General features: G+C 49.6%; 1 protein-coding gene across 5 annotated transcripts in view; it reads right to left on the bottom strand.

The window, feature by feature from the left end:
* Positions 1-9,935: 9,935 nt before the first annotated feature.
* The window catches only part of Greb1 (growth regulating estrogen receptor binding 1), a 136,737-nt gene continuing 119,263 nt past the window's right edge, over positions 9,936-27,409 (bottom strand). For 4 of the 5 annotated variants that reach the window (XM_042266788.2, XM_076559616.1, XM_042266786.2 and 1 more), the window contains 10 exons: positions 26,052-26,210; positions 24,537-24,679; positions 22,135-22,296; positions 20,072-20,276; positions 18,753-18,927; positions 17,676-17,894; positions 16,433-16,568; positions 13,704-13,904; positions 12,842-12,980; positions 9,936-11,206 (listed from right to left, as the gene is read on the bottom strand). In XM_042266788.2, the coding sequence (XP_042122722.2) occupies positions 11,043-11,206; positions 12,842-12,980; positions 13,704-13,904; positions 16,433-16,568; positions 17,676-17,894; positions 18,753-18,927; positions 20,072-20,276; positions 22,135-22,296; positions 24,537-24,679; positions 26,052-26,210 (1,703 nt within the window). In that variant the 3' untranslated portion in view covers positions 9,936-11,042. Of the gene's footprint in view, positions 11,207-12,841; positions 12,981-13,703; positions 13,905-16,432; positions 16,569-17,675; positions 17,895-18,752; positions 18,928-20,071; positions 20,277-22,134; positions 22,297-24,536; positions 24,680-26,051; positions 26,211-27,409 lie in introns of those variants that run through there. The other variant, XM_076559617.1, reaches the window with a different exon arrangement.

Consider the following 27,409-nt stretch of genomic DNA (forward strand, 5'->3'; position numbering starts at 1 on the left):
ATGTACACATCACTTATCTCATACATCATACAGCTGTTTGGGTGGGAGCTCCACCTCAACCCCTGGCACCCTGGCATCCCTATACCCAAAGAGTCTGGAATGTTCAGAAGGAGTCTGGTGAAAGACCCACCTCAACTCCCCTCCCCCATCTCTTTCCCTAAACCCGCCCCTTCAAAGCCCACCAAACACAGCTCCTCCCCCAGAGAGGCTCAAGACCACTCCCACAGGGTATTTAAGCTGCATTCCAGAAAACAGACACGTGGTTCTTCTGGTCTTTTGTCCCGGTCTCCTCTCTGAGGGGGGCCAGGGAATCACCCAGGAGTGCTCTACCCATTAAACCTGGGCTTTTCCAATTCGGTCTGATTCGGTTTAATTTGGATTGCTGCATCAGCAGAGAGGCCTTCAGGGTGCAAAAAACGTATCAACAACATACACACACCTCAGCATTATACACACTACACATCTGCACACATTATGTACACATGTCCCATAGGCACCATGCAACACTACACACTCATTTCACATATACATGCCACACACACACACCCTACACATCCATACCTCATCATACATTACATACATGTAACCACACACACAATAGTCATTACATAAACATTACACATCACAGATACATATCACACACCCACACATCACACACATCACACACACACACACACACACACACACACACACACACACACACACACACGGGCTAGTCACTGTCTGAATTGAGTAAATGGCAAGGGGCAGAGGGATGCACACAAAGCAGAGGGCAGTCTGCCCTGCCACGCAGCCTGGATCACTGTGCCGAGGTTTTTGCACAGCTTGGAGGTGACAGTTTCCCTGCCCCAGAGTCCTTGAGAGCCAGCCAGAGGCACTGACCACGCTTCCCAGGACCCATTCTCATGAGGCCACCCCCTCCCCCATCAGCCTCTCCCCGCCTAAGGAGGTGGGCTAGAAGGCTTGTCACCGAATGGTAGCAGCCAGCACAGCACTGGCCTGAGACTTTTGCCACGGCTGAGGGGAAGGCCATAAGACAGGTTCGTCCACAGAGGGAAAAGACAGCCCCAACACTCCCTCACCTGACACCGCCCCCACCCCATGCTTCTCAGCCACCACCCTGAACTGAGCCCTTGCTCACGCCTGAGGCCTATGACAGGATGGTTACAGCCTTGTTCTCCCAGGCCCCTGGCCAAGGCTGGGCTCCTTAGCCTCCTTGTGCCCAGCAAGAGTTCACGGAGTTCTAGGAGGTGGAACACGCTCACTGAGTCCAGGAGTGACTCACGGTGTGAAGGCTGGAGTGGCCTAGGAGGCGGCTCTGGAAACAGGGCCTGCTGACCTGAGGGGCTGGAAGACCCTGTCAGGGTAGAAATGAAGCAGCGTTGCTTACCTGGACTGGCTGTGTGGCTGCTAAGACAATATAACACAAACAACATGAGTGTAAAGAACCCCCAGGGAGTCTCATACTTGTGGAGTCTGCAGATCTGAAAGCCAGGCCTTAGCTGGTCTCCTGGTTAACTTAAGTGTCAATGTAATACAACCCAGAGCTATCTGTAGACGTCTCCAACCATAAACTTATTTTTGTTGCTACTTCATAACTGTAATTCTGTTACTGTGATGAATGATAATGTAGATATCTGTGTTTTCTGATGGTCTTAGGTGACCCCTGTTGAAAGGGTCATGCGATCCTTAGAGGGGTCGAGACCCAGAGGTTGAGAATGTCTGCTCTAGGGTCATCTCAGCCAATTACATAATAATAATTTCCAAATGAGGCCAGAATCACGAGGTGCTGAGGGTTAGGACCAATATGTCCTTGCAGGGCACAATACCTCTTTTGAAGATCATGACAGCCCCCACCTGGGAGGGCAGGGCTGCACCTCTGGGTGGAAGTTTCTGGTGAACAGGAACAGACACAGGCATGACCCCAGGCCCCAGGAAGAAGACAAGAGCTCGCCAGAGTTTAATGAAGAAAGAGAGAAACTGGGGCAGTGTATTCGGCGAATGACAAAACACACTCAGAGAATTCTTGTTTCTTCCCTGGACATGAAGGCTTTTAAAAATCCGCACTGGCCTTTCCAACTGTTTTGTGCATTAAGATGCTAATCTTTTCGGAGCTGGGACATCTGCCCAGACAAGCAGATTGAAAAATAAATGATGCTGGAGGCAGCCTTGGAGCATGGTACTCCCTCAAATAAAAGCTGTCTGTAGAAGCCAAAGCCAGGTCAAGCGGTTTCTGTGCAAATTTCTGAGTGAAAGGAGATTAATAAACTTCAGTGCTGGGATCCCCAGACACTTCGCAGAAGGTGCAAAATCCAGGGGGGTTTGGTATCAACGACTCACGTCCATCATGCAGCCCTGCAAGGGGGCTTCCAATGAAAAAAAATATGGGATCAATACGTTTATCCAGGACAGGGCTAGAGAAGCCGACAGTACCTCCCACGATGGACACCGGCGGAAGTAGGTTGATTGGGACGGAGAACGGCTGAATGTAAACAGCGACGTTACTGTACGCGAAGGTAAAAGGCCTAGTTTTTCCCCCACCTAACATCAGTGTCATCTTAGGTCACTTGGCCTCTTTGTTAAGATGGTCCCAATAACATCTACCTCGGAGTACTGTTCTGTCAATAGAATGACAGTGGATGTTAGTCACCTGTGGAGGAGATGGCACACTGCAAAGACTCGGTAGTGTTTGCTACCCTTTGGGATTTGCTTTTTGGCTAACAAGCGTTCTGGGGGAGCTGGGTAACTAGCCAAAGGGCAGGAGGTGTGAGCCCAAGGATCCGTCACTCGCTCCACCCCCACATGATGCTGTAAGAACTCCAGCTTACCTACTGTTATAAGCGCTGAGTCTCCGACATTTCTCACCTCTCCTGGTAATATTCCTGACATCGCCGGAATTATCGGGGCAGTTTTTCTCTTTAGGGGCCACACGTACCAGAAAGGCATCAACGAGCCCAGATGACAGAGAATAAAGGTCCAAAGTCAGGAGCTACAGCAGTGGTTCTCAACCTGTGGGCCGCGACCCCTGTGTGGGAATCAAATGACCCTTTCACAGGGGTGGCATTTCAGATGTCCTGCACATCAGGTGTTCACATTACAGTTCATCACAGTAGCAAAATTACAGTTATGCAGTAGCAATGAAAATAATTTTATGATGAGGGACTGTATTAAAGGGTCGTAGCGTTAGGACAGTTGAGAACCACTGAGGTAAAGAACTCTGTGTCACCATGAATGTTCATGTCACTTAGCCATGAAGACCTATCAAGTATCTACTTGGAGCCCCAGGCCCCTGGTAGCCTGGCTGAGGTGTACTCGGGCAATGGTGAGGTCTGTGTTTGGTTTGGAGCGTTATTATTTGGGTTTTAAGGGTGTTCTGGCTGGTTAGATTTGAACCTGAGGTCTCAACAAGCTGTGTGCCCCGGCAAGGATTCTTACAGATCGTGGAGTGCTCGCTAAGTGAAGAAATTGGACATTGAACAGCTGGCTGTGTTAGAGCTGCCAGGGACACTTGAGTGTGGCTTCTGTACAAAATGGCATGTGGCTAAGTATCTACGACACCGCCTCTCCTATCACCATGTTATAGAATGGAAAAAGCTCAAGACATCAAGGGAAAGCATGGGGCGGAAACTAAAAAGCTTAGAACCGCATTGACTATACAGCTACTAAAAAAAAATGTAACTAGCCGGGCAGTGGTGGCGCACACCTTTAATCCCAGCACTCAGGAGGCAGAGCCAGGCGGATCTCTGTGAGTTTGAGGCCAGCCTGATCTAGAGTGAGATCCAGGACAGGCACCAAAACTACACAGAAAAACCCTGTCTGGAAAAACAAACAAAAAAATTGTAACTAATATTTGACACATGTTCTGTTACTGATATAGAAAAATAATCTTTCCAATTCAGAATAAGTGGAGGGGATCAGTCGGTAGAGTGCTTTGCTAAGCATCCATGAAGCCCTGAATTTGATCCCCAGAACCACGTAAACCAGGCATGTAAGTTCATGGCCAGCCTGAACAACCCGGTAAGTTCAAGGCCAACTAGAGCTACATGGGGAGACCCTATCTCCAAAACAAAACCAACAAAAACCAGAATAAGTTGGAAGTTGCTGGGTTTCTTGGTACTAGAGTGCAGATGGAAGCTTTTCCGGTGGCACCTCTGTCCCCAGCCTGCACCTCCTCACCTGTTCCCTCTTCAGTGTTAGTTCAGAAGGAATACTGATCCAGAAGAGCAGATTTGGATCCTGTCTAGAAACGAGACCAGGAGCAGTGTGTAGCAACCAGCCCTGCCTCCTGGGAAAGAGGCACAACCTCCCAAGTAATCAAAGAGCAAACCCAAGGGCAAGCTGTGCCCATCAGAGAAACTGAACTGGTCAGACTTTTCTTTACTCTGCGAACACAGATCATGACCCCAGGCACAGGCCCCTGGGGATGGGTGCTGCAGGGCATGATGCACGTGGGGCTGGGGCACACTCCTGAAGGTGACTGTGATCGATGGTGACACAACTTCCACATTGTACAAAGAAGCATGGCTCATCCACGCTGTGCACAAAGAGCTAGGAAGGGAGGAAGAAGATGGGACCAGAAGAAGATCTTGGCAGCAAGATGATGATGGAGCAACTCACAGCAAGGACATGGAGTCATGGTTTGGTGAGGCACTTGGGAGTTCTCCTGGAAGAGGAGAGAGAAACAGAGAAACAAGACCTGGAAGGCATAGAACAGTGGTGCTAACAAGAGACCACGGGGTTTCCTGAGACAGAAGAGCAGGGACTTGGTAGGAAGTTTTAAAATGACCAGTAACATGGCACAGATTAACGGAGTTCAGTATAATGATTCTTTTTTAGGGGTGTGTGTGAGGGTGCATCCACACTACAGAAGTGCAGTACCCAAGGATTCCAGAAGAGGGCATCAGCTCCTGGAATGGGAGTTATAAACAGCTATGACTAGCCATGTGGTGCTGAACCTGGGTCCTCTGGAAGAGCAGCATGTGCTCATAACCACCAAGTTATCTCTCCAGCCCCCGGTGTGACATTTCAACACATTTATACAGCATGTACTGATCAAATTGGGGTAATTAGCATTCCCCTCCTTTATTGTTGGTTTTCAGACTTCAGGCTTCTCCGTTCTAGATCTTTATAATGACATTTTATGGGCGTGTGTTGATCACAGCCATCTCCCTGCTCTTCTGGGTGTTGGGGCACACCATCAACCCCTCTCCATCCTGCCTTCCCTGCTCTCCCCTTTTCCAGCCTCTGGAAATGACTGTTTACATTCTGGATGACTTTCTTCAGCTTCCGTGGACAGCAGAACACGGTGGTGCTCGTCTTTCTGCGCCTGGTTTACTGAGAAGGTGTGTGTTCGTTGGTTGGTTTTTGCAGCACTGAGGGATAAACCTAGGGACTTGTGCATTTTGGGCAAGTGCTCAACCAACTAAGCTACATTCTTAGCCTTTGTTGGACATTTTGATAAGAGACGTGATAGGAGAAATCTATGAAACACAAGAAGGGCTGTTATTGAACACATGTGCATGAAATTTCCTTTTTTTTTAAATAAAATCACACACAAGTATTATTAGTATTGTTTTTGTTTTGTTTTGTTTTTGTTTTTTTGAGACAGGGTTTCTCTGTGTAGCTCTGGCTGCCCTGGAGTTTGCTCTGTAGATCAGGCTGGCTTCTCTTAAATCAGCCTGCCTCTGCCCTCCAACTGCTGGGATTAAAGTTGTGCACCATGTTCTGAGGGAGAACCCTTGAAAGGTGATTGGAAGATGGACCAACTCGAAGGAAAGCCCAGGCAGGATGTAGTCACCAGAGAGAGCCAGAGAGGTAGACAGATCAAGTCCAGGCTGGGGTATAAGACTGACCTATACTATGACTCCTTGTGTGGTTTATTCTATGCAAGGAGAGAAATCAAGATTTGCCAAGCATTTAGAACAGAGTGGGAAAGTGTTATATAAATGGAAAGTAATAAATACGTATTTCATTAACTATGTGAAAATGAACACACTTTATTTGCCTGGCATATAAAATTATCAGGTCCCAAACATGGAGTTCATCTCTCTTGCCTCAAGGAGTCCAAGGTGACCAAAGAGACAGAGAGACATTGGCAAAACAAATGTCTGGGCAGAAAACTCAAGAAAGTAAAACACGTACTCCAATCACAAAGGAAGAGAGAGGTCATATTAAGGATGTGAGAACCAGAACTGAGTCTTTTTTCGAGAGAAAGGAGACAGAAGAGGCAGAAGGTGTAGCTGAGGAGATTATCGAAGGCCAGGAACACTTGAGAATGAAGAAGGAGGCTGGTGAGAGATCTGGCCTTCACCAGGGTTGGGAAGGTAATTCCACAGCAGCAGCGTGAAGGTGGGCAGCTTCTCTGGGAGGCAGGCTCCACGGCCCCCACACAGTTCCACAGCTGGAGAGCTATGGTTACAAACCACCTACCCGAGTGTGAAAGGCTGAGGACAGTCGGCCACAACAGGTGGACCCGTGAGAGAAATGGCTGGGGCCGCCATCTTGCTAAGTGTGATGGTTAACGCTGCCAACCTGATAGGATCTAGAAACATTTTGGTTAACATTGTCAAGTTCCAGGCATGTCTGTGAGGGAATTCCTAGATTGGATTAGTTGAGGTCAGACTATCACCCCTAAATGTGAATGACTGTGTGATATATTGTGTACCCTAATAAAATTTACCTGAAGGTCAGAGGACAGAACAAGCCACTAGATTAAACAGAGAGGCCAGGCAGTGGTGGCACACACACCTTTAATCCTAGCATTCTGGAGGCAGAGATACATCTGGATCTCTGTGAGTTCAAAGCCACTGTGGACTACATGAGACTGACTCAGTCTAGGAGAGAAACAGAGCAGTGGTGGCACACACCTTTAATCCCAGCACTGGAGATTTCACACCTTTAATCCCAGTACTGGGAAGCCCACACCTTTAATCCCAGGAAGTGACGGCTGGGCAGAGAAAGGTATATAAGGTGTGAGGGGACAGGAACTAGAGGCTTTTCAGCAGAAGCGTCAACTAAAGCTTCCTTTGGTTGGAGCCTTTTCAGCTGAGGAACCTCTTTTGGCTAGAGGCTAGAGAGCTTTTCAGGCTGAGGAGTCCTAGAGGTAAGAGGTAGCTTGTTCCTGTGTCTCTCTGATCTTTCAGCATTTACCCCAATATCTGGTTCTGAGCTTTTTTATTAAAGGACCCTTTAAAAAAGCAGAGCAACAAATGACATCATCCTATGGGCTGGGGTTCCATACTGAATGAAGAGAGCTGGCCGAGCTCCGTCCCTCATCTCTGCTTCCTGACTGTGGATGCAGCGTGACCAGTGGCCTCACACCTCTGGCACCATGCTTTCCCCACCCCGATAGTCCACCCTCTCAAACCCTTCCTTAAGTGGCTTCTCTCGGGTAGTTTTCACAGCAACAAGCCCAGTAGGCAATACACCAACTTTCTCAACTCCGAGAGAAGCCATTTGATATAGGAGCAAGCACTCGGAATTGAATCTGCAAGGCCACAGAAGCAGCGACCCGGCAATTAGGCTCTGTCCACACAGCAAGTGAACTCTGAGATCTCAGGAGCTTAACCCGAGGCTGGGGTGAGGTTGTCATGGGTTCTGGGTTCTCATCACAGAACACCATTAAGAGGAGGAAGATGGCTGTTTATGTTTATGTTTATGTTTATGTTTATGTTTATGGCTTCCATTTCTTGGGCCTTTCTCCTAACAGCCACATCTGGGGGCAACTCACAGGTTTCAGAATCACTGTCTAAAAGCAAACACTAGGGTTGGCAGTGAGCAGTCTTAAAAAATGAGAGCGAGCTTTTCACTAAGACTTTCTCATCTCCCAAGAGATCACCCGTGTCAGCCACAGACGTAAGGGGCAGGTCCCGCAGGTTAGAGATTCCCACCTTCTGACGCTTCCTCTCCCTGAGGGGAACACTATCAACAACTCACTTCTAGTTTCTCTCTGCCTCCTCTTCTATCCTTGTCCACTGTCAGGGTACTAACCTAGTTCACGGTATTGGCAGGGGAGGAAATGGCATGCGTAGCTTGGCATTTTATACCCTCTCCACTCCAGGAGCCCGGCTGCTCTGTCACACTAGGAAAAGAAACACCAGTTTTCTCCAGGACTGTCCCTGGGTGTTACCAGCCCATTTTGTGTTTCTGATGATTCCTGCTTCATCTAGCTTATGACAGTGTCCCCATGTCTGCAAAGCACTGAGGTCATCGTCCCCCAGGGGGGAACCACCTCCAGAGGCTCTTAGTTTAACTTCCCAAGACCTGCCTTCCTCCTCGTCGACATCCTTCTATGTTTTGGATACACTGTCACTCACTTTTTTCAGATTTTAACCTTCCTTGCTTCATGAGATCTGGTCACTGTATCCACCTCCACACAGCGTCCCTCTTCCTCTCACTATATGACATTTCCTGTGTTTCTTCCCTGGGTCCTTATTGTGTGTTCATTTCTGCGGTTCCTGATTCCTTATCTTGTTCAACTGCCTTACCTATGCATTTCGAGTGGCCGTGGGGGTGGAATATGCCCTCTTTTCTCTAATCAGTGGTCCTCAACCTTCCTGATGGGGCAGCCCTCTAATACAGTTCTTCCTGTTGTGGTGACCCCCAACCGTAAAATTATTTTCGTTGCTACTTCATAACTGTAATTTTGCTATTGTTATAAATCATAATGTAAATATGATCTGATATGCAGGGTATCTGATATACCTGTGAAAGGGTCCATTGACCCCCACCCCCGGGGTTGAGACCCACAAGGTGAGAACTCCTGCTCTAATTTGCTTTTTTTGGAGGGGGTATTCTATCACAGTAAAAGCAAAATAGCTGAAGTCAACCCTCACCTCCCACCTGACACAGGGTCATTTATTGCTCCCTACAATGCATGTCAGCCGGGAGCTTCAGGGGATTGTTTCCGTCTCCCACGTCACCGCAGGAACACTTGGATTATAAACATGTGCACCCACGCCCAGCTTTACATGAGCACTGGGGTTTTGAACTCGGGTCCGCACACTTGCATGGTAAGTACTCTGCTCGCTGAATGATCTCCCTAGCCCTCTGGGGCATTATTCTGATTTTCTTTCCCAAAGTATGCTGTCATGCCGTGAGATGTTAAGCAGGCAGTCCCAGGAAATCACTGGCTAAACCCTGTCTCCTCAAAACAATACAATCTGTACCCCTCATACAAGCAAGAAGTGCATTATATGTTTTATTTATAAGACTGGACCAGTCGCGAGTGTTAGTTTAAATTAACTAATAAAACAGGGAGAACGGCAGAGGAGCCGCTATTTACAGAAGACGAACTGAACCAGAGATCAGTTTTGTTCCAAAACAGGAATCATGACATTCACAAAGTGATTGTTTTATAAACATTGATCTAAATATTTTATACTTGTGTATTGTTTTCCCCTGGGGTTAAAAGGTTGGCAGTAAATCTTTGGCATCAACTTGAACAGGTTTCTCCTTGGACCGTCACGGAGCACAGTGCTCATCCATGTCTTGGCGGGCACAAGGGTTGTGTTCTGACTGAGATTTCGGCAACCTCAGTGCTTCCGCCCGCTGTGGGGTGCTCCTAAGGCGCTGTGGTCTGGGATGGAGCTGGAGCTGGAGTTTGAATCTCGCTTCTGATTCTTGCCACGGCTGGTGCACTTTGCACCACAATCTGTTCATCTTTCAAATGAGGAGTCATTCAAGAAGTCATGCAAACCACACAGCAATCAAATGGCTGCCAGGGGGCATCCTGGGGCGCTGGTCTAAACACCATTGTGATAACACACACCCGCATGCTCCTCTCCGGTCTGCTTTCTCTAGTCAGGCCAGACTCTCTCTAAATGAACTAAGGTGGATAAGAAAACACGAGCTGTCTCCCTGGAAAGTGAACTTCAAAACATTGTAAGTCTGGTTCTTAACTAGTTTGTTGGTTTTTTTTTTTTTAAGAGTCTCTCTCTCTCTCTCTCTCTCTCTCTCTCTCTCTCTCTCTCTCTCTCTCTCTCTCTCTCTCTCTCGTGTGTGTGTGTGTGTGTGTGTGTGTGTGTGTGTGTGTGTGTGTGTGTGTACATAGGCCTGAGCACACACAGAGAACAGAGGCGAGCACTGGATCCCTCAGAGCTGAAATCACAGGCCTTTGTAGACACGTGGCTTGTTACCTATGTGCTGGGATCCAAACTCCAGTCCTCAGGACCGAACGGCAAGCTCACCTACACGGCTGAGGCAGAGCTCCGGCCCTCCCCACTGTCTTGTGCATCACTTTGGTTTCCTTTCTTTCTTTCTTTCTTTTTAATCATGTAAGCAATTTGGTCCTCTTTCCTTTGGAAGGCAAATCTTCGGTCCACTGCTACAATCCTAATTTCCTCCCTAAAGCCCTTTTGGTTTCTAAGAAAACTTCTTTTCCATTTTGCCCTTTCTGAGAGGTAGGGTATTTACCCTGTACTATTTTAATAGAATCACATTTTTTTTTTCTAAAGTAAAGCAATTCATTTTATCATATGAAATTGGATGCCTTTGGGCTAGCTTTGGCAAAGAAAACTTCTAGGTGATTAAATAATTCTTATGAAAATGATCTATTCTTTTGTTCCTGTCTCCAGCCTTTACAGTTAAAATGTTCCTTTGGAATATTGCTCTGTAGGGAGTCATGGGAAATCTCCTGTGTGAAATCATCGTCACAGGCACTGTGACAAGATAACCCAAGATTCTCTAGAGCAGGTCAAGTTTGTCCATGGAAGCATGTGAAGCAGAGTGAGCAAAACTCCATTCTGCATAAAATGGACTTCAAGATACCAGGGCATGTGGTCGGGCCCAGAACACAGTAGTCTTCGGTTTTCAGCCCTGCCCATCAAGGGCTCGTGGCTGTGGCTTTAAATCACTATCTGCCACAGGACACAGCGACATGCGTCACAAGGGGCTGCGCATGACCACCTCTGGGTGTGCCTGAGTTCATACAGCCCTTGGTCTGGGACCTTCATTAGCCTCAGTGGCAGCTGGGTCCTGACAACCACGCACTCTCAGGAGCCTCTCTCTCTCTGTCTCTCTCTCTCTCGGTCTCTCTCTCTCTCTCAGATGTGCCGTCCGGTGAGGAAAAAGAGCGGCCTGTCTTCCTTGGCGTTGGCCGTCTGGAACTCATCCCGCAGCCGGAACTGCCACTCATCTTCCAACTCCAGGCGGACCACGGTCTGGCGGAGGGAGTTCCGGTCTTGGCAGATCACGCACAGGGTGGCGCCTTGAAAGGGCAGAGACAGAGGCAAGGGGAGAAAGGGGTGAGTTCTCCCAAGAGAGCTGGGAGCGGGTCCCACTGGCCACAACCGAACGGCTGGGTGGAAGCGCCAGGCGCCCAGTGGCCTCTGCTCCTTTCTGAGTGATTGATCATCCCAGCGTCATAGATGGTGGTAGGGAGTGGGCAGGCTTGCTGGGAAGACAGTATGGGGGGGGGGCAGAGACCATGAAGGGAAGGAGAGATGGGGACTTGATCCCAAATCAAGCCATCTCAGCGCCGGCCCTGGGCTCTCAGGCCACCGCTCCTCTTGGGCGGCTCCCACTTTTACTACATGCCCTGCCTAGGAATTCTCCATCTGCATAGCTCCCGGCCTGCAGCCATCCAACCATCTGTCAGGCTCTGTTTGCTCATAGTCCCTTTTCCTTCCTCCCTACATGTGTTCAGTCACCCCTGGCAGAGGTGTGCAACCTTTTCACATTGAGACATCACATTGCTGACACTTACAAGGTACTGAATAATCAAGTTGTTTTTTTTTTTTTTTTAAGTCAAAATGGCCCCACCTCGATATTTGAAATGAGTTTAACCATTTGGGGGGAGTCACATTCTTAGCTAACCTGGGTCCCACGGGGCCCCCAGGCCACAAGCTGGGCCAGCCTGCTAAACACTGTTCCTGAGGCTAGAGGACAGACTCTATTCTTGCTAATTAAATGAATGAGAGCCAGGAAGATGGGCAAGGTCTATGCCACGCCAGGGAGGGACTGGAGCAGGCCTGGAACCACAGGTGGACAGGCACTTGTTTACAAGGCCCTTCCAGGGGCTGGCGAGATGGCTCAGCGGTTAAGAGCACTGGCTGCTCTTCCAGAGGTCCTGAGTTCAATTCCCAGCAACCACATGGTGGCTCACAACTGTCTATAATGGGATCTGATGCCCTCTTCTGGTGTGGAGGCATACATGCAGACAGAGCACTTGTATACAAAAATAGACAGACAGATAGAGATGATAGATAGATAGATAGATAGATAGATAGATAGATAGATAGATAGATAGATAGATAGATAGATAGATAGATGATAGATAGATGATAGATAGATAGATAGATGATAGATAGATAGATAGATAGATAGATAGATAGATAGATAGATAGATAGATAGATAGATAGATGATAGATAGATGATAGATAGATAGATAGATGATAGATAGATAGATAGATAGATAGATAGATAGATAGATAGATAGATAGATAGATAGATAGATAGATAGATAGATTTTTAAAAAAAAAAAATAGAACAAGGCTCTTCCAGCCTCAACCACTAACAAGGAAGGATAAAGACTGGAGAAGAGACAAAGGCCCCTCTGAGGGGCCCCGGGCATCAACAAAAAAGGACTTAGAGGGGAAGGAACAGAGAAATGAGAAATGCCTGCCATTCACCCCAAAGAAAGGGCATGTCTTTTCTCCACTAAATGATGCCTGGGGGTTCAGCACCACCACCCCATTTCTGTGACTTTTAGAGTTGAGGTCATGACTGTCCTCTGAGCCTCAGTTTACCCACTGGCAAATGAAGATCAGGCCTAAGGTCCTGTCATCAGAGACGCCAGGTGCCAGAGGCCAGTCAAATCGAGGTCCAGGCTAGGAGCATTACCTTTCAGGAAATGGAACTTCTTCAAGAAGTTGGCCCCCACAAAAGAGTCACAGAGGTACAGCAGGAGCCCACTGAACGTCATGTCGGAGCAGCTGATGTTTAAGGAGTGGGGTCTTGAGCTCACATAACAAACAGAAATCTGAAAAAGAAGGAGCCCAGGAAAGGTGTCACCTTCCAGGAAGTACTCGGTCACATTTGGGACTAATATCCAACAAGGACCAGGCGCTTGGTCAAACACAAGATGGAGCTTGGGGAAGAGATATTCATGCTATCGCCGCATCATATCCTTTAAAAAAAAAAATTGGTTCTAGGAGGTTTGTTCGAATTCATAAACTGATTTGAGAATCAGTAATGCCTTGCCATCAGAATTGGGTTTGACCCCTAAATTCTATTTGGCAAACTAACAAACAGTGCCCTCTGCCTCGGTTTTGGCGGAGGTCGAGCATGGGTGAGCATCTGGGACAAAGGCTTGAGCACAGCATGGCCTCAGCATCCACAGGTTCCATCCATATCCACAGGTCAAAATCACCTGGAGAACTGAGTCCATATTAAGTATGCAGACTTCTGTGACCTTGTGTCACTGAGCAATGCATCGTACAGCTATGTACACAGCACTTACACTGCAGTGGGTATAAGTCACCTAGAGGTAATTCCAAATATATAGGAGGGCCACATGAGTGATGCTAACACAGCCCCCCCGACCCCCACCCCCCGTCATGTGCAAGGGACGTGAGAGCATGCAAATTCCCTTCACCCTCGCAGTTCCCGGGCCCGATCTCCATGGATCCTCGAGGGACACCATACTTCTGATTCAAGATCCTGGTACTGGGCCACCTGTTCCATGGGTTCCAAGCCAAGTTACCTGAGGTCCTAGGTTAAGGTAGCAGTCCACGGACAGAACAGGGTGGCTGTGGTTCTTCAGAGAGAGCGGGAAGAAGCGGTGGCTGTGGTACTGAAGGAACTTCTCCAGTAGGAGCTGGGCGGGAGCCGCCAGGAACGTGTGTTTACTGTCTGGGGCACAGATGTACTGGGACGGCATGATGGCCACGGAGCTGTCAGATACCTGCCAGGAAGAGGGACAGGCCTCCGGCCACTCAGAGATACCCCAGGTAAAATGCAGCGGCACGAGCATGATGTCCTGAGCTCAGACCCCTGGCACCCATGTAAATTCCAGATGTGGTCCCACACATCTGTGACCCTAGGGCTGGGGGAGGGACAGAGTCAGGGTGCGTCCCTGTAACTCACTGGCCAACCGGTCCAGCCAAGTGATGCGTTCTGGGTTCAGTGACCGATGGCAACTCAAAGGATAAGGTAAGAGCGGTAGGGCAAGGGATCCAACAGCAACCTCCAACATCTGGCTTCACGTGCATGCAGAAACATGTGGGAGCATGCAAGCACACAGGCAAACACACACACACACACACACACACACACACAACCACCACCACCACCACCACCACCACCACCACCACCACCACCACCACCACCACCACCACCAAAGAGAGCCTGTGAAAACTGACCAAGGAGATCACACTGATTTATACACATCGATCTTTCCATGGAGAAAATTGATACAAGAGCACACACAGGCCTCGGAAACACTCCCACAGAGCCTGAGCTACGGAAGCATCTAGAGCATTAGTTCTCAACCTCTGGGTCAGGACCCCCTTGGCAAACCTCTATCTCCAAAAATACATTACGGTTCTTCACAGTAGCAAAATTACAGTTACAAAGTAACAATGAAATTGTTTGTTTGTTTTCCAAGTCAGGGGTTCTCTGAGTAGTTTTGGTCCCTGTCCTGGATCTCACTCTGTAGCCCAGGCAGGCCTCGAACTCACAGATATCCGCCTGCCTCTGCCTCCCGAGTGCTGGGATTAAAGGCATGCGCCACCACTGCCCAGCAATAATTTTATGGTTGGGGATCACCACAACACGAGGGACTGTATTAAAGAGTTGCAGCATTAGGAAGGTTGGGAACCACTGATCTAGAGGCAGCCAGCTTCTCCCTGACCCCCGAATCCTTTCTGCACCCCCTCCCACAACTCTTCCAGCTCACTGTCCAGCCATGTACCCTCAAGCCCCGACTCCACCCCCAGCACAGTTCCCCTGCCGCAGCCAGAGACTGCTCAATAAATGAAAAGAATCTGAAACCAGAGCCTCTGCCGGAGCCCAGTAATGCTTCTGCCTCGAAATACCCTCGCTGGCTCCCGTTCTGAGGACTTGCTCCCTGCCTGGTGGTATTGGTGGGAACCAAGTCCCATAAGTTGTCTTCTGACCTCTATATGTGCACACACACACACACACACACACACCCTATACAACACGCCACACACAGACCACACACACACACACACACACACACACACACACCACACCACACCACATACACCCTACACAACACACCACATACACACATATACACCCCACACACACACATACACCACACACATACACACCACACACACCAAGTATACACAGACCCCAGACATACCCCATACAACACACCACACATACACCATACACACATACACCACACCACATACACACATACCCACACACACACTCACACAGACCCCCCCTACACAATACACCACACACATATACACACCACACACACACCACACCACACCACACATACCACATACACCCCCCCCACACACACACATACACCACACACATACACCCCCCAATACACACACACACACACACACACACACACAGAAAATCAACCCAAGAGCTTGGAAATAAAAAGTGAATTTAAGGCACATCAGGGTCTTTGGTAGGAAGATCTCCATGGTCCACAAGTTAAACAAGTTCAACACTCAATTTAAAAAAATCACAGTGGCAGTGGCTTCATCACTGGCTGTCACACTTGAAAAGTCCTGCTACTCTGAGACGGCTCTGTTCTCTTAGAAAGCTCTGCCCCCCACCTGTGGGGTGGCTGGAAGGAACTGTTGTCAGATCCAGGTCTGCTCCAGCTGGGGTTCGGTCCCTGCAAGGAGCTGGTGGAGACTAGGAAAAGACAGACGCTGGGCAAGGAGACCCTGGCGTCACAGATCAGGACAAGATTCAAAACATTATAAATGAGAATCAGAGGGACTTCAGGCAGGGCTTGGCCAGCCTACCTGGCTTTCTAGAGGATATCTGATCTGCATTTTCTTAAATGTCTGTGTCTGCTCAGCCAGGACAACTAGAGTCACATCTCTCCCACTAGACCCCTGCTCATGGGCAGACAAATGTGGCCACTGAGCTGGCTAGCCTTGTGTAGGAAGCTAACAGTTCTCTAGCCAAGTGCTATCCACTGGTGTGAAGAAAAGCATAGAACCCAATACCCTGCCTGGGTTGGGAGGGCAGGAGTACCCAAGAAAGGCTTGCTTGGTGGTCTTGCACTGAGCAGCATCTCACTGGGTGCTATTTAATGCCAGAGAGTAAGAGATTAGTCCCCAGGGCCTGGTACCAAGTGTCCAATGCTCTGACTTCCTTCAGAGATGAGGCACCACCCTCCATCCCCAGGCTCCTGCTCTCAGGTTTGATACCTGGGCAACCTGGGTTTGGCCTGAGCACCTGGCTGTGAGTGCCACTTACACTCACCTTGGATGTGATGTGGAAGGACCTGTGCCCACCCACCACAATCTGCTTCTTCATGACGCTGAATCGATTGAACCGGCAGAGCAGGAGGCCAGCGCTGTGCACACGAAGGTTGAAGTCCACGTCATCGCATGTGAACCTGCGCAGAGCCAGAGGAGGGCCAGGTCTGACTGGGTACAGTTCCCAGGCCCCCAGGGAAACCCATGGGGGGCGGGCTACAAGTGTTAAAACGCATGTTACAGTAAATAATGGGACCTACCACTAGGTGGAGACATGCCCTCGTCTCCTCCGTTTAGAGTTAATGAGGCAAGAGGGGACCACCCCTAGGAAGGCGTGTTCACCTTGAGAAAATGCTCTTTTCCCTCCCAGAATTCTAGGTCCCTAATTCAGTCCCGGGGGGCTACTGTGAGGTTCAGCCGGTTCTGCCTGCCTTTTTGAGTCCTGCTTCAGAAAAGCAAAACTCTGTCTTTTGCTTCTGTTCTGTTCTTTTGGATGCTGGCCAAGGCGCAAGCATGCTTTTGTGTGTGTGTGCGTGCATGCACAAGCGCTTTTACACTACCTAACACACACTTTTGGCTCCTTGCTGCCCAGAGTGTGGCTGCCTGCGGCCGCCATGCTTTCCACTGTGACGATAATGGACTAAACCTCTGAAACTGTAAGCAGCCAGCCCTAATGAAATGCTTTCCTTTGTAATAGTTGCCATGGTCCTGGTGCCTCTTCACAGCAATAGAACATTGGCTAAGACAGATGGTAACATCTTACTAAAAAAAAGTGATTTATTTGTTGAGGAAGCCCAAGCAAAAGAAACACCCAGTACAAGGTAGCTCACTAAGGAAAGCATCTATGAATGAAGGAATGGCGTCAAATAACTATAAAAAATCAGAACAATTACACAGCACATGAGGACTTGCGGTGCTTCTTGATTGTCCACCATGGGAACAAATCTCTGTCTGTCTCTGGGGGAATTTCTAGACTGGGTTCGTTGGGATGGGAAGATCCACCCTATATCCTGACTGTGGAGGAGATGTGACCAGACCCTCCTGCCTCCCTGGCTCCCCCACCCTGGTGGACCTAACCGTCACACTCCCAGTCAAACAAGCCTTTCTTCCCTCGAGAGGCTTCTGTCAAGGTTTGGCCACAGCGGCAGTGGAGCGCGGGTGGAATGGACCGGAGTCTGCATCCTGCACGGGACTCGCCGCCACCACCCGTACGGGGCCAGGCCCCCACCCAAGGACCCTGTGCTCACCGGTTCTGGTTGTACTGTACATTCTGGGTCAAATCCACATTGAGGATGACGAAGTCGTGCACGTGGCACCGGGAAAAAGGCTCCTGCGCCCCGCGGCCCCTCGTCTTGCTGGCCCACTTCCGCATGCCGATGAGGGCGTAGCGCGTGATGTTGGGGGAGGCCTCAATGTGCTGCAGGACGTGCTTCAGAGAGACGTTCCTCTCGGACCAGGAAGACTCCCTGTTGGGAGGAGAGAGGCCAAGGCCCCTGGGATGAACAAGCCAGCTAGGGGCATGGCTTTCTAAATGCATGGTGTGTGCCGGACAGGTCTGGTACGACTGAACCCAGCGCCATCCAACCAATGGGCATGAGGTACCCTGGCGAGCACTTCATATTTCCTATGACTTTGATGTATAGTCACATCCCATGTACCGAGCCCACATAAAGATGGTGGTTTGATTCACCCTCATAATGAATGCTAACCTGGGGACTGATACCCTTCAAAAATGAGACACCTAGGACCCCCAAGAGATTTAGCTGCATGCCGAAAGACACAAATGAAATCCATGCCGAGAGTGAAGGGTTCTGGGAGGATCTGGGGCAGAGCACAAGACAAAGAGCATCTTGGGGAAGCAGCAACGTCCATTTATTGATGGGGGAGGGGTCAGCTAACCGGACATGTTTGATATGTGAAAAAAACATTGTATCCATGTTATACTTAGCTCTTGTATGTAGGTATCACGCTAAGTATACATTGTCTTTTTCATTTTTTAAAGACTTTTTCATTTTTTAGAATGTCTCTCTCGTTATATGGTTTCTAGGATCTGGACTCCATCCTCGTGATTCTGCAGCCAAGCAGTCCTTACTGCTGAACCACATTCCCATACCTTGTATTCTGTATGCATTATAGATCTCATCAATGACTTTTAAAAATCAAAAGAATCAGGTCACGGGCAATGAGTCCGCTTCCGCCACATCCAGGGCCCTGGCTTTCCGTCATGAGAGGCACACTGTGGTCCTCAAGGTTGAGAGGGGACCGCCCATCGCCGTCTCCTGTGGGTCTCCTGTGGAGGGAAGGCCGTGGCCAGGCCACCTCACCTGCTCCGTTCTCCAGCACAGTCCACGTCTGCTGCATTCCACATCACACAGGAGTCATCGGAAATGACGATGAAGGGCCAAATGTCCTGGGGCTTGACCCCCAGCTCCTCCTGCCGGTTCCTCTCCAGCTCCAGGTTGTGGTAGCACAGCTCCTTGATGAGGAAGTGGGCGGCTCCTGTGGTGGCCAAGCGGCCTGACTCAGTGTTCAATCCTGCACCCTCATGCACAGGACAGAGCACACACCAGACACACCAGAGCCAATACTACATACCCCTCTTCCAAGGACCACTGACCACCAGCGCGGGAACACCCCTCTATAGTTTATGTACACATTTGCAGTGATATGTTGGGTACCCCAATAAAGCTTTCCTGGGGATCAGAGGAGAGGCAGCCACTGTATTAAACATAGAGGTCAGGCAGTGGTAGCACACATCTTTAATCCTAGCACTCGAGAGGCAGAGATTCATCTAGATCTCTGTGAGTTCAAAGCCATACTGGGAACAGAGCCAGGCAGTGGTGGCACACACCTTTAATCCCAGCACTTGAGATCTCATGTCTTTGCTTGGGAAGCACACATGCCTTTAATCCCAGGAAGTAATATGGCAGGGCACAGAAAGGTATATAAGGCATGAAAAACCAGGAACTCTTCTCTTGAAGCTGAGGATTTCATAGAGGTAAACTATCAGCTGGTTTGTTCTGTTTCTCTGATCTTTCAGCTTTCACCCCAATATCTGGCTCTGGGATTTTTATTAGTAAGACCATTTAGCAATTTGTGTTATACACATTTGTTCATTCTTTTTTATAAGAGCTGAGAAAATGAGTTAAATGAATAACCTAACATTTCTTTAAAGGATATTTATAAGAAAATCCTAACACAGGGGCTAGGATATATAGTTCAGTTGGTAAAGTTCCTGTCTTGCCAGCACAAAGACCTGTGTCCAAGCCCCGGGACCCATGGTTTTTATAAAGCTGGTCTGTGAGTATAATCCCAGCACTGGGTAGGCAGAGACCAGTCTATCTCTGGGCCTCACCATCCAGGCAGCCTCACCAAATCATTGAGCTCCAAGCAATGAGAGACCTAGTTTCAAAACCCAAGGTGGACTGCTTCTGGGGAATGACACCAGGTGGTTGTCCTCTGGCCTCCACACACATGCATGGCACCCACGTGTGTACACACAGTCAAACACATCAGACCAGCTTTGCTATTCCACGAGCAAAGAATTTAATGCCAACCGCTCGGCTCTCTCCCTCTGTAAAACACTCTCCCGAGTCTCCATTCGCCAAGAGCATCCCTGGTCGTACATGTCGAAGTCACCTACCGACTCCAGCGCTGTTGAAGATGCTTGGGAGCACAAGCATGATGTGGTTGGGCCAGTATTTCTTATAAATGGCCATTTCATACTCCTTGACCACCAGCACGTGTAGATGGTTGGCTCCATCCATCGCATGGTACAGATTAAAGAGCCCGTGCTCATGACGGCCCGTCGTTGGAGTGAAGGTTGGGCTCTTGATGTGTTCATGACTCTGCAAAGCAGTGGGATTGCGAGGGAGGGCGCGTGTGAACGTTGGCATAATGCTTTGCCCCATCTCACCTCTGCCATGGAAAGATGAGGCCGTTTCTAATCTCAGAGAGAGCACTGTGGTCGGACATAGCCAATAAGGTGTGGGGAATATGATGCTGTCCTAGTTGAGAGCCTGGCCTTGCAGAGTGCACTCTCTCAGAACGTGCCTGTCATTAAGGCTGGGATAGCCCACTGATGCCCCGAGCTGTACAGGGTAGAGAAGCACAGCCCAGTGAGGCCACTCTAGACAGATGCCCTCCGGCTGGCTACTAGCCAATGACAGCTAACCTAGACACAAGAGTGAGCTTTGACAAATTCAGAGTAAGCATCCATCAAAATCTCACTTACCTTCAGGCCTCGGAATGAGAAGCCTGGGTATTATCCCTAGGCTAACAACAACCTAACTGGCATCCACCAGCTAACCAAATCCATCACCATTTCATACTGGAATCTTGTCCGAGCAGGTGTTATTCCTGTATGCCCAAACCCTCCCCTCGCTATGGACAAGGACATTCCCACACAGCCTAGACACCAATACTCGAGGGTAGTAACGTCTTGCGCCAATAACTCTTCTTTGGCTCCTGCTGAATAAGTGCCTCTGACTGAGCTAGGCCTTGCGTTGCCTCTGAATGCCTCAAAGCACCTGCTACATACCCAAGCGGTGCTTCTGGGCTACCGCTGGGAGGCTGGGAAAGCGACCTGAGACTGAACCACCTCTTCTGGGACACCTGCAGAAGGGCCACAGATCCCAGGGTCTCAAGAGGTCCTAGTAACCAAGACCTCTCTGGCGCTGTCTAGAGACCTGCCTTGTGGTCAACAAACTGCTGAGTTGGCAAGGCCAAGTCCAGCTTGACTGACAGCTGGTCCTCGTGACCGACAGCTGGTCCTGTCTGCTGACAGGGGCTGGGAAATCGCATGCAGTCAACCCCTGAGGCTGTCAGGTGGATGTGGGAAGCAAAGAACCCTGCAGGGAGCATCTCTGTGAGGGGATAGAGGGTGAGGACAAGGATTTCGAGACCGGCCCTCAAACGTTGATGGGAGAAATGGTGAGATGCTGGGGATTATTTTCCCACAAAGGACACATAGAAAGGAAGACAAGGCAGAAAACGCAACCGACGATGGGCTAGCCTTTGTGGACACTGGGGGACAGGCCCTGAGGGAGTCTTAGAATCTTTCTGCTATTCCTTCTACCTCAACCTAGCCAAATGTGTCATGACAGAGCATTAAAAGATGTGGGGGGGCGCAGGGGGAATGGGGTGCACCTCTCACCAGCATGTGAGATGTGTGATCATTCTAAATGTTGATTATTCTAAAAATAACTCTTACAGCAAATGTTATGGCTGTTTTTGATATAAGATCTCATACAGCCCAGGCTGGACTTGAATGCCTCCACAGCCTTGAAATTCTGATCCCCCTGCCTCCACTTCCCCAGTGCTAGGACGACAGAGTGAATCACCACATCCAGTTTACGTGGTACTGGAGAATCCAGGGCATGGTGCATGTCAGGCAAGAACCCTAACCACTGAGCCCCATCTCCAGCCCCATCCGCCAGCTTTTTTAAATGCATTGCTACCGCCCACCTTGATAAGTTAAGGAAACTGGCGCTCAGCAATGTTAAATGTCAACCAACATAATTAGCAAGTGCCATAGCAAGGCTCGAGTGTGACTCCCAAACCCACACCTTCACCCATGTCCCCAAGGTTCAGTCACCAATACTGTTTTTTGTACCCTGCTCCAAATGCCCTTGACTCCTCAGGCAGCTACGTGTCTACACCCCCAATTCAGTGATCCCCTGGTTCCCTGGACCTCCCAGCCAGTACCTTGTCTGTGACGAGGGGCAAACGCATGCTCTCCAGCTGGCCTCCAGGTTGGCTGAACACAAAGTGGTGCTCCTTGGACTTGGGGATGATGAAATGGAGCTGGATCTCCTCTCCTAGCATGGAGTAAGAGAAGGCAAAGGCGTGCAGGGTGGACTCATAGAGCTGAGGTATGAGGGGAAAGGACAGAGCTTATCATCAGAGTCCGACTTACTTCCCCCAAAGAACCCAGGCCCAGCCTGGCCACAACACCCGGGTCACTCCCACCTCTGCCCTACGGTGTAAGGGACTCAGAGCCAGAGCATTCTAAGCTCAGATCTGGCTACTCGGGGAGCACACGCAAGACCACCCACACAGGGCCAGAGCTGCCTCCATCCTGGATCCCAGTCATGCTTGCCCAGACCTTTCTGCTCTTGAGATCGGATCTAGAGATCCATCCTGGGTCAGCAAATAAAGCATTCATGCAGATCTCGTGTGCATGTGTGTGTGTGTGTGTGTGTGTGTGTGTGTGTGTAGACTATGGGACAACCTTCTTGGGTGTCTTTCTTTAAGCATTGTCCACACTGGTTCTTTTTGAGACAAGCTCCTTCATTGGCCTGGAATTTGCAAAGTTAAGCAAGCTGGCTGGTCAGCGCACCCCGGACCTTCTTTTAAACTACTGTGTATTAAACCTAGGCCTCGCATTTATTAGACAAGTATTTTAGCGCTAAGCTACATCCCTAAACCATCTTCAATTTTTTGAGTTAGTGTCTAAGTGGCCCCAGCAGGCCTTGAACTTGTGGTCCTCCTGCCTCAGGCACCTGTGTAGCCAGGGTTACAGGCCTGTGCCCTTGAGCCCAGTTTTCAGTTTTCATTCTAATAGGGCATTTCCTGTCGTGGGTGTCCTGAGAGCTGGCATGTAGCAGAACAATAATAAGCATGCCACCTTGTCTGTCTCGATACACTCAGCCTTGTGCTGAGTGCACCTCTGTGCATTGTCACTAACGACCCTGGGAAGGATCGCATCCCTTGGAGGCACAGTTACTACCCTACTGTGTGGACACAGACGCTAGCCAGCATGGAGAGGTCCCGGGCTCACTCATGGGCCCCCACGCCACTGTGCATGTGTACTCCTTTCTGGGGGTGACCCCCCCCCAATCTAGCTTTGTTCTTGACTTAGGCAGCCTCTTGGATCCTCCTGAGCTTTGCCTCTGCCACTGGACAGGGCTGCTCTGTGCTTGCCACGCCAGGAGCTGTGGAGGAAGGTGGCAGCCCAGCATACCAGCACATGCTTCCTTCTGTCCTCAATAGGGCTCTACTGGTGCCATAGAGCCTTCTGGGGGGCAAGGGGCTCAGACCTGGGGGGCTATGTAGCAAAGGTGGCAATGGGAAGAGGATTCGCTTAAAAAAAAAAAAAAGAGGACTCTTGTGGGGCAAAGGAGAGAAGGAGCAGAGGTGATATGGAGCCCAGGATCAGACGCCAGCGGCTGGCTGGTGCCTCTGCATCCCTCACAAGGTTGACAAACCCATATCCAAAATGCTTGATCCCAAGGATCCTTCAGATCTAGGATTTTTTTTTTTTCAGATCTTATAAAAATTTCTATGGAGTTTTCTGGCTGGTCATCTATAGTCTAAAATTCCAAAAGCTCTGAAATCTGAACTGCTTTGAGCATCGTGTTAGGGGTAACTTTGGATTTTCTGATGAGGGATGCTCAAGCTCTGTTCATTTGTAAAGCGATGATGGAAGGCTTAGGTGAGAATCCACTGAGAGCAGAGAGAGGATGCGTTTCCAGCCAGGGAACCCTGAATAATCACAAGTGTAGTTTTTAACGCAATGCCCTGATAACCATCCAGAGCCTGAGACGGCCAGAGCCATATCCCGGGAACTTATCCATTTAGTTACTCAGGACAGGAAGAGCTGGTACCTAAGGAGGACATGGGCATGCTGCTGGCATGCTGTAGGTGCTCAATGATTCAAACTCCTCTCTTTTCTATGTGATTTCTGGGCCACAACCATACAATTCTCCTTCCTGCTTCATGCGGCTCTGAAATCTTGCTCAGGTGCCCATCTCCCTTCCAGACCATGAACCCTAAGGATGGGAACAAGGCTCATTTGTGTCTATATTCCCAGGTCCCTCTAGTAAGCGCTCAGTGAGCGTCCCCAGCAGTGAAGTCACTTTTGGATTCTCTAGAGCCTGAAGACAGGCCACTGATGCCTGGATGACCACAGGGGACCACTGTAGTGGTTCTATGAACAATATGTTCACAGCCTAGGAGGGGAGCCTGAGAGGCAGGCAGGCCCTGAAGCAAGGGCTTCCAGAACTCTCTCCTCCCACCCTAGAACATTATCAAGGGGCCACAGGGAAACAGACACATGGGCTGTGACGTGGGAGCAGCCGGAGAGCCAGCCAGCGCCTGAGGCCTACCTGGTAGTGGGGGTGGAAGCCCATGTACTGGTGGCATTGTTCACAGTGGTGGTACGTGTTGTACGCCGCGTACTTGGACAGTCTCATGCGTGCCGTCTGACGTCGCACATACAGGTCCTCCGGCTTCCGGGACGTCCCTCTGTCTGCAAAGACAGTCCCGGAGTTAAGGAGCATCAGCCCAGGGCAAACCCCCTACCCCTGAGTGCTGAACTCAACTGAGTACACGACCCAAAGTAAGTAGCTCATAGGCAGGCTGTAGTTGCCCTGAGGATTGGCTCTCACATCCCTCGGCCCTGGGTTGAGGAGGACAAGCGTCTCAGTGGGGAAACTAACAGAGGAGAACTCGGACTGTGTGATGTCACACTTGTGGACCTAAAAACACTTTATGAACACTCTGAAGGAAACTCTATGTGACTGGGAAATAAAGTAACAGCATGTGTGGCCCCCAGTTTCTTCAAGCAACTTGGTAGGAACATGACTGTAACACTAGCCCTTCACTGGGGCTATCTACAGGAAGGGAATCCCCGGCCCCCGGCCCCTCCTGTCAGTGACAGGGAGAGTCAGACCAGCAGGTACCTTTTATCTTTTTGGAGACAGGGCTACACTATGTAGTCCAGGCTAACCCCCAACTCTTGATCTTCCTGCCCCAGCCTCCTGAGTGCTGTGATTACAGGCGTACACACCACACCCGGTTTACAGGTAAGCTGTTTTTCCCGACATGACATTTATCAAACTTCCTCAGGCTACACTAAGTATCCCACAGGCCTCTCCCAGAAGTGTTGGCTGAGGCTGCCCTCATATACCATAGAAGCCAGTGTCCCCGAGGAGAAAAGAGGAGGCTGAAGACAGGGGAACATATGCACCCACTTGGTGACAAATTCATAGATAGAAATACTCATTTACCCTCCATTAACCAAGCCTTTGACATATCGTGACCACAAGTCCCTTGGGTTCTCATGGGCTTTGTGGTAGTTCTTTCCTTCTACCGGCAGGGGGCAGTCTCAGTGCTGAACCAGGCTCTGGTAAGTCACCATTCACTTGCTACTAAAGAGCATCCGTAGCGGGATGCATCTCAATCTAGCTGACATCTATTAATACACAAAAAGCAATTAAGCCTATGAACTTTGGACAAGAGTGAAGTAAGTAAGATGTCTTACTTCACTGGCCAAATCTGGCCTCTCTCTCGTGTGAGGGTATGAGTGTGTTAGTTACCCATGTGTCCACACACCCACATAGGTACATGTGGAAACTAGGGGTCGACCAGATGTCTTCCTCAAGAGCTTTTCCATCTTATTTTTTGAGGTAGGTTTTTGGCTGAATCTGGAGCTCACCAGTTGGCTAGACCAGCTGGTCAGCAGGTCCCTGAGATCCACCTGTCTCTACTGACTTGCCCCGCTCCAAATGTGCATTGCCAGGCTCATCTATTTACATGGATGCTGAGGATCTGAACTCAGGTCCTCCTGTGTGAGCAGCAAGCATGTTACCCAATGAGCTGTTATCTCCCCAGCCCCTGACCTTCACTCTTGATGCTCTGGTGATGTGAGCAAATCAGACTGGCATCTTCATACTTTGGGTCATGAATGATGTAATCAAAAGGCATCTTCTGGAAGAGCTCCAGGTCTGGCCAGGGGTCAGTGAGCTGGAGGTAATGCCAATCCGATTCCTCCTGGAGGCCTACAAGGTTGGTAGAAAAAGGGACGCATGAGACACAAGATGTGAGAATATGTTACTTAACTGTGCCCAAGGATGGTGTGTGCAACCGAATCATTGTTGATCAATGGCTTCCTGGGGATCCCTATTGTATCGAGAAAGTTTCAGACACAGCCATATTTCAGGAGGGCTCTAACAGACAAGGTCACGCACTGCGATCTGTCTCCACCCAGGTGAAGAGGCTTTGCTCTGTCTCCTGCAGATGCGGGTTGTTCTCTGCCCCACATACTGGCTTCCAGTCCTCCAGAGTCCTGAGCCCTAGATCATGCTACCTTCCAGCAACACCTACTTCATGCACGGCCCAAGCTCCTTGTCCTTGTGGTCCCTGTGTGGGTTTCTTACTCTGTCATCGAAATCGCCCCAGCCAGGGTGACTCGGTTGGCATCGCTCCACCTCTAGAAAGCACTGGAGCCACTGTTTTTCCCTGCAGAGGTCAGGGACACTCACAGCATAAACCGCAGTCTACACTCGCCAGCATCCTCTTACACCGAGCCTCATACAGAGTTCTGCTGCTCGTCAAGGTGTGCTGGCTGAAACGTCTAGCTGGCCCAACTCCAGCTGCATCTGTTGATGCCATGTATTATGGTGAATATGTAATAGGAAGTTAGAGATGCTAACTTAAGTCTACGCCATATTCCTGGGCAGTGGACGTGTCCACAAGGAGAAAAGAGTCCAGAGCTTAATAGGCTTTAACAGGCACCTCATACCCTGTGAAACAGCAGGTATCCTTGTTTTGCAAGGAAAAAAAAAACCTGAAGTAATAGAATAGTTAAGAAAATGGTCTTTTGGATTTGATGACGTGTATTCCAATCCTGTCCTCATCACTGGTCTATCCAAGAAAGCAAGATAACAGATTCAACCACTCCCGGGTGTGAGAAAACCACAGAAAGCATCAGCCCACAGAACGGCAGAGGGCTGGATGGGAGTCCCGGGTTCAAAGTTTCTCCTGATCAAGTTCAACCTCAGAAAGTGCTCCCAGGAGCTGCTCTGATGCCAGAGTTGGGTAGCTGGTGGTCTCTGCATGGCAGTCAGTTCCCCTTACATAAGGGCATAGACTCTTTTACGAAGCCAAGACCATGAACCTCTGGGCAGGATATGAGGAGAAAATAGAATAGGCCTTCCCATCAGCATCAAGCATGTGCAGAGAGATGCATGCCTTACTC

This window comes from Peromyscus maniculatus, chromosome 22 (assembly GCF_049852395.1).
Source record: "Peromyscus maniculatus bairdii isolate BWxNUB_F1_BW_parent chromosome 22, HU_Pman_BW_mat_3.1, whole genome shotgun sequence".
NCBI classification, from domain to species: Eukaryota; Metazoa; Chordata; class Mammalia; order Rodentia; family Cricetidae; genus Peromyscus; species Peromyscus maniculatus.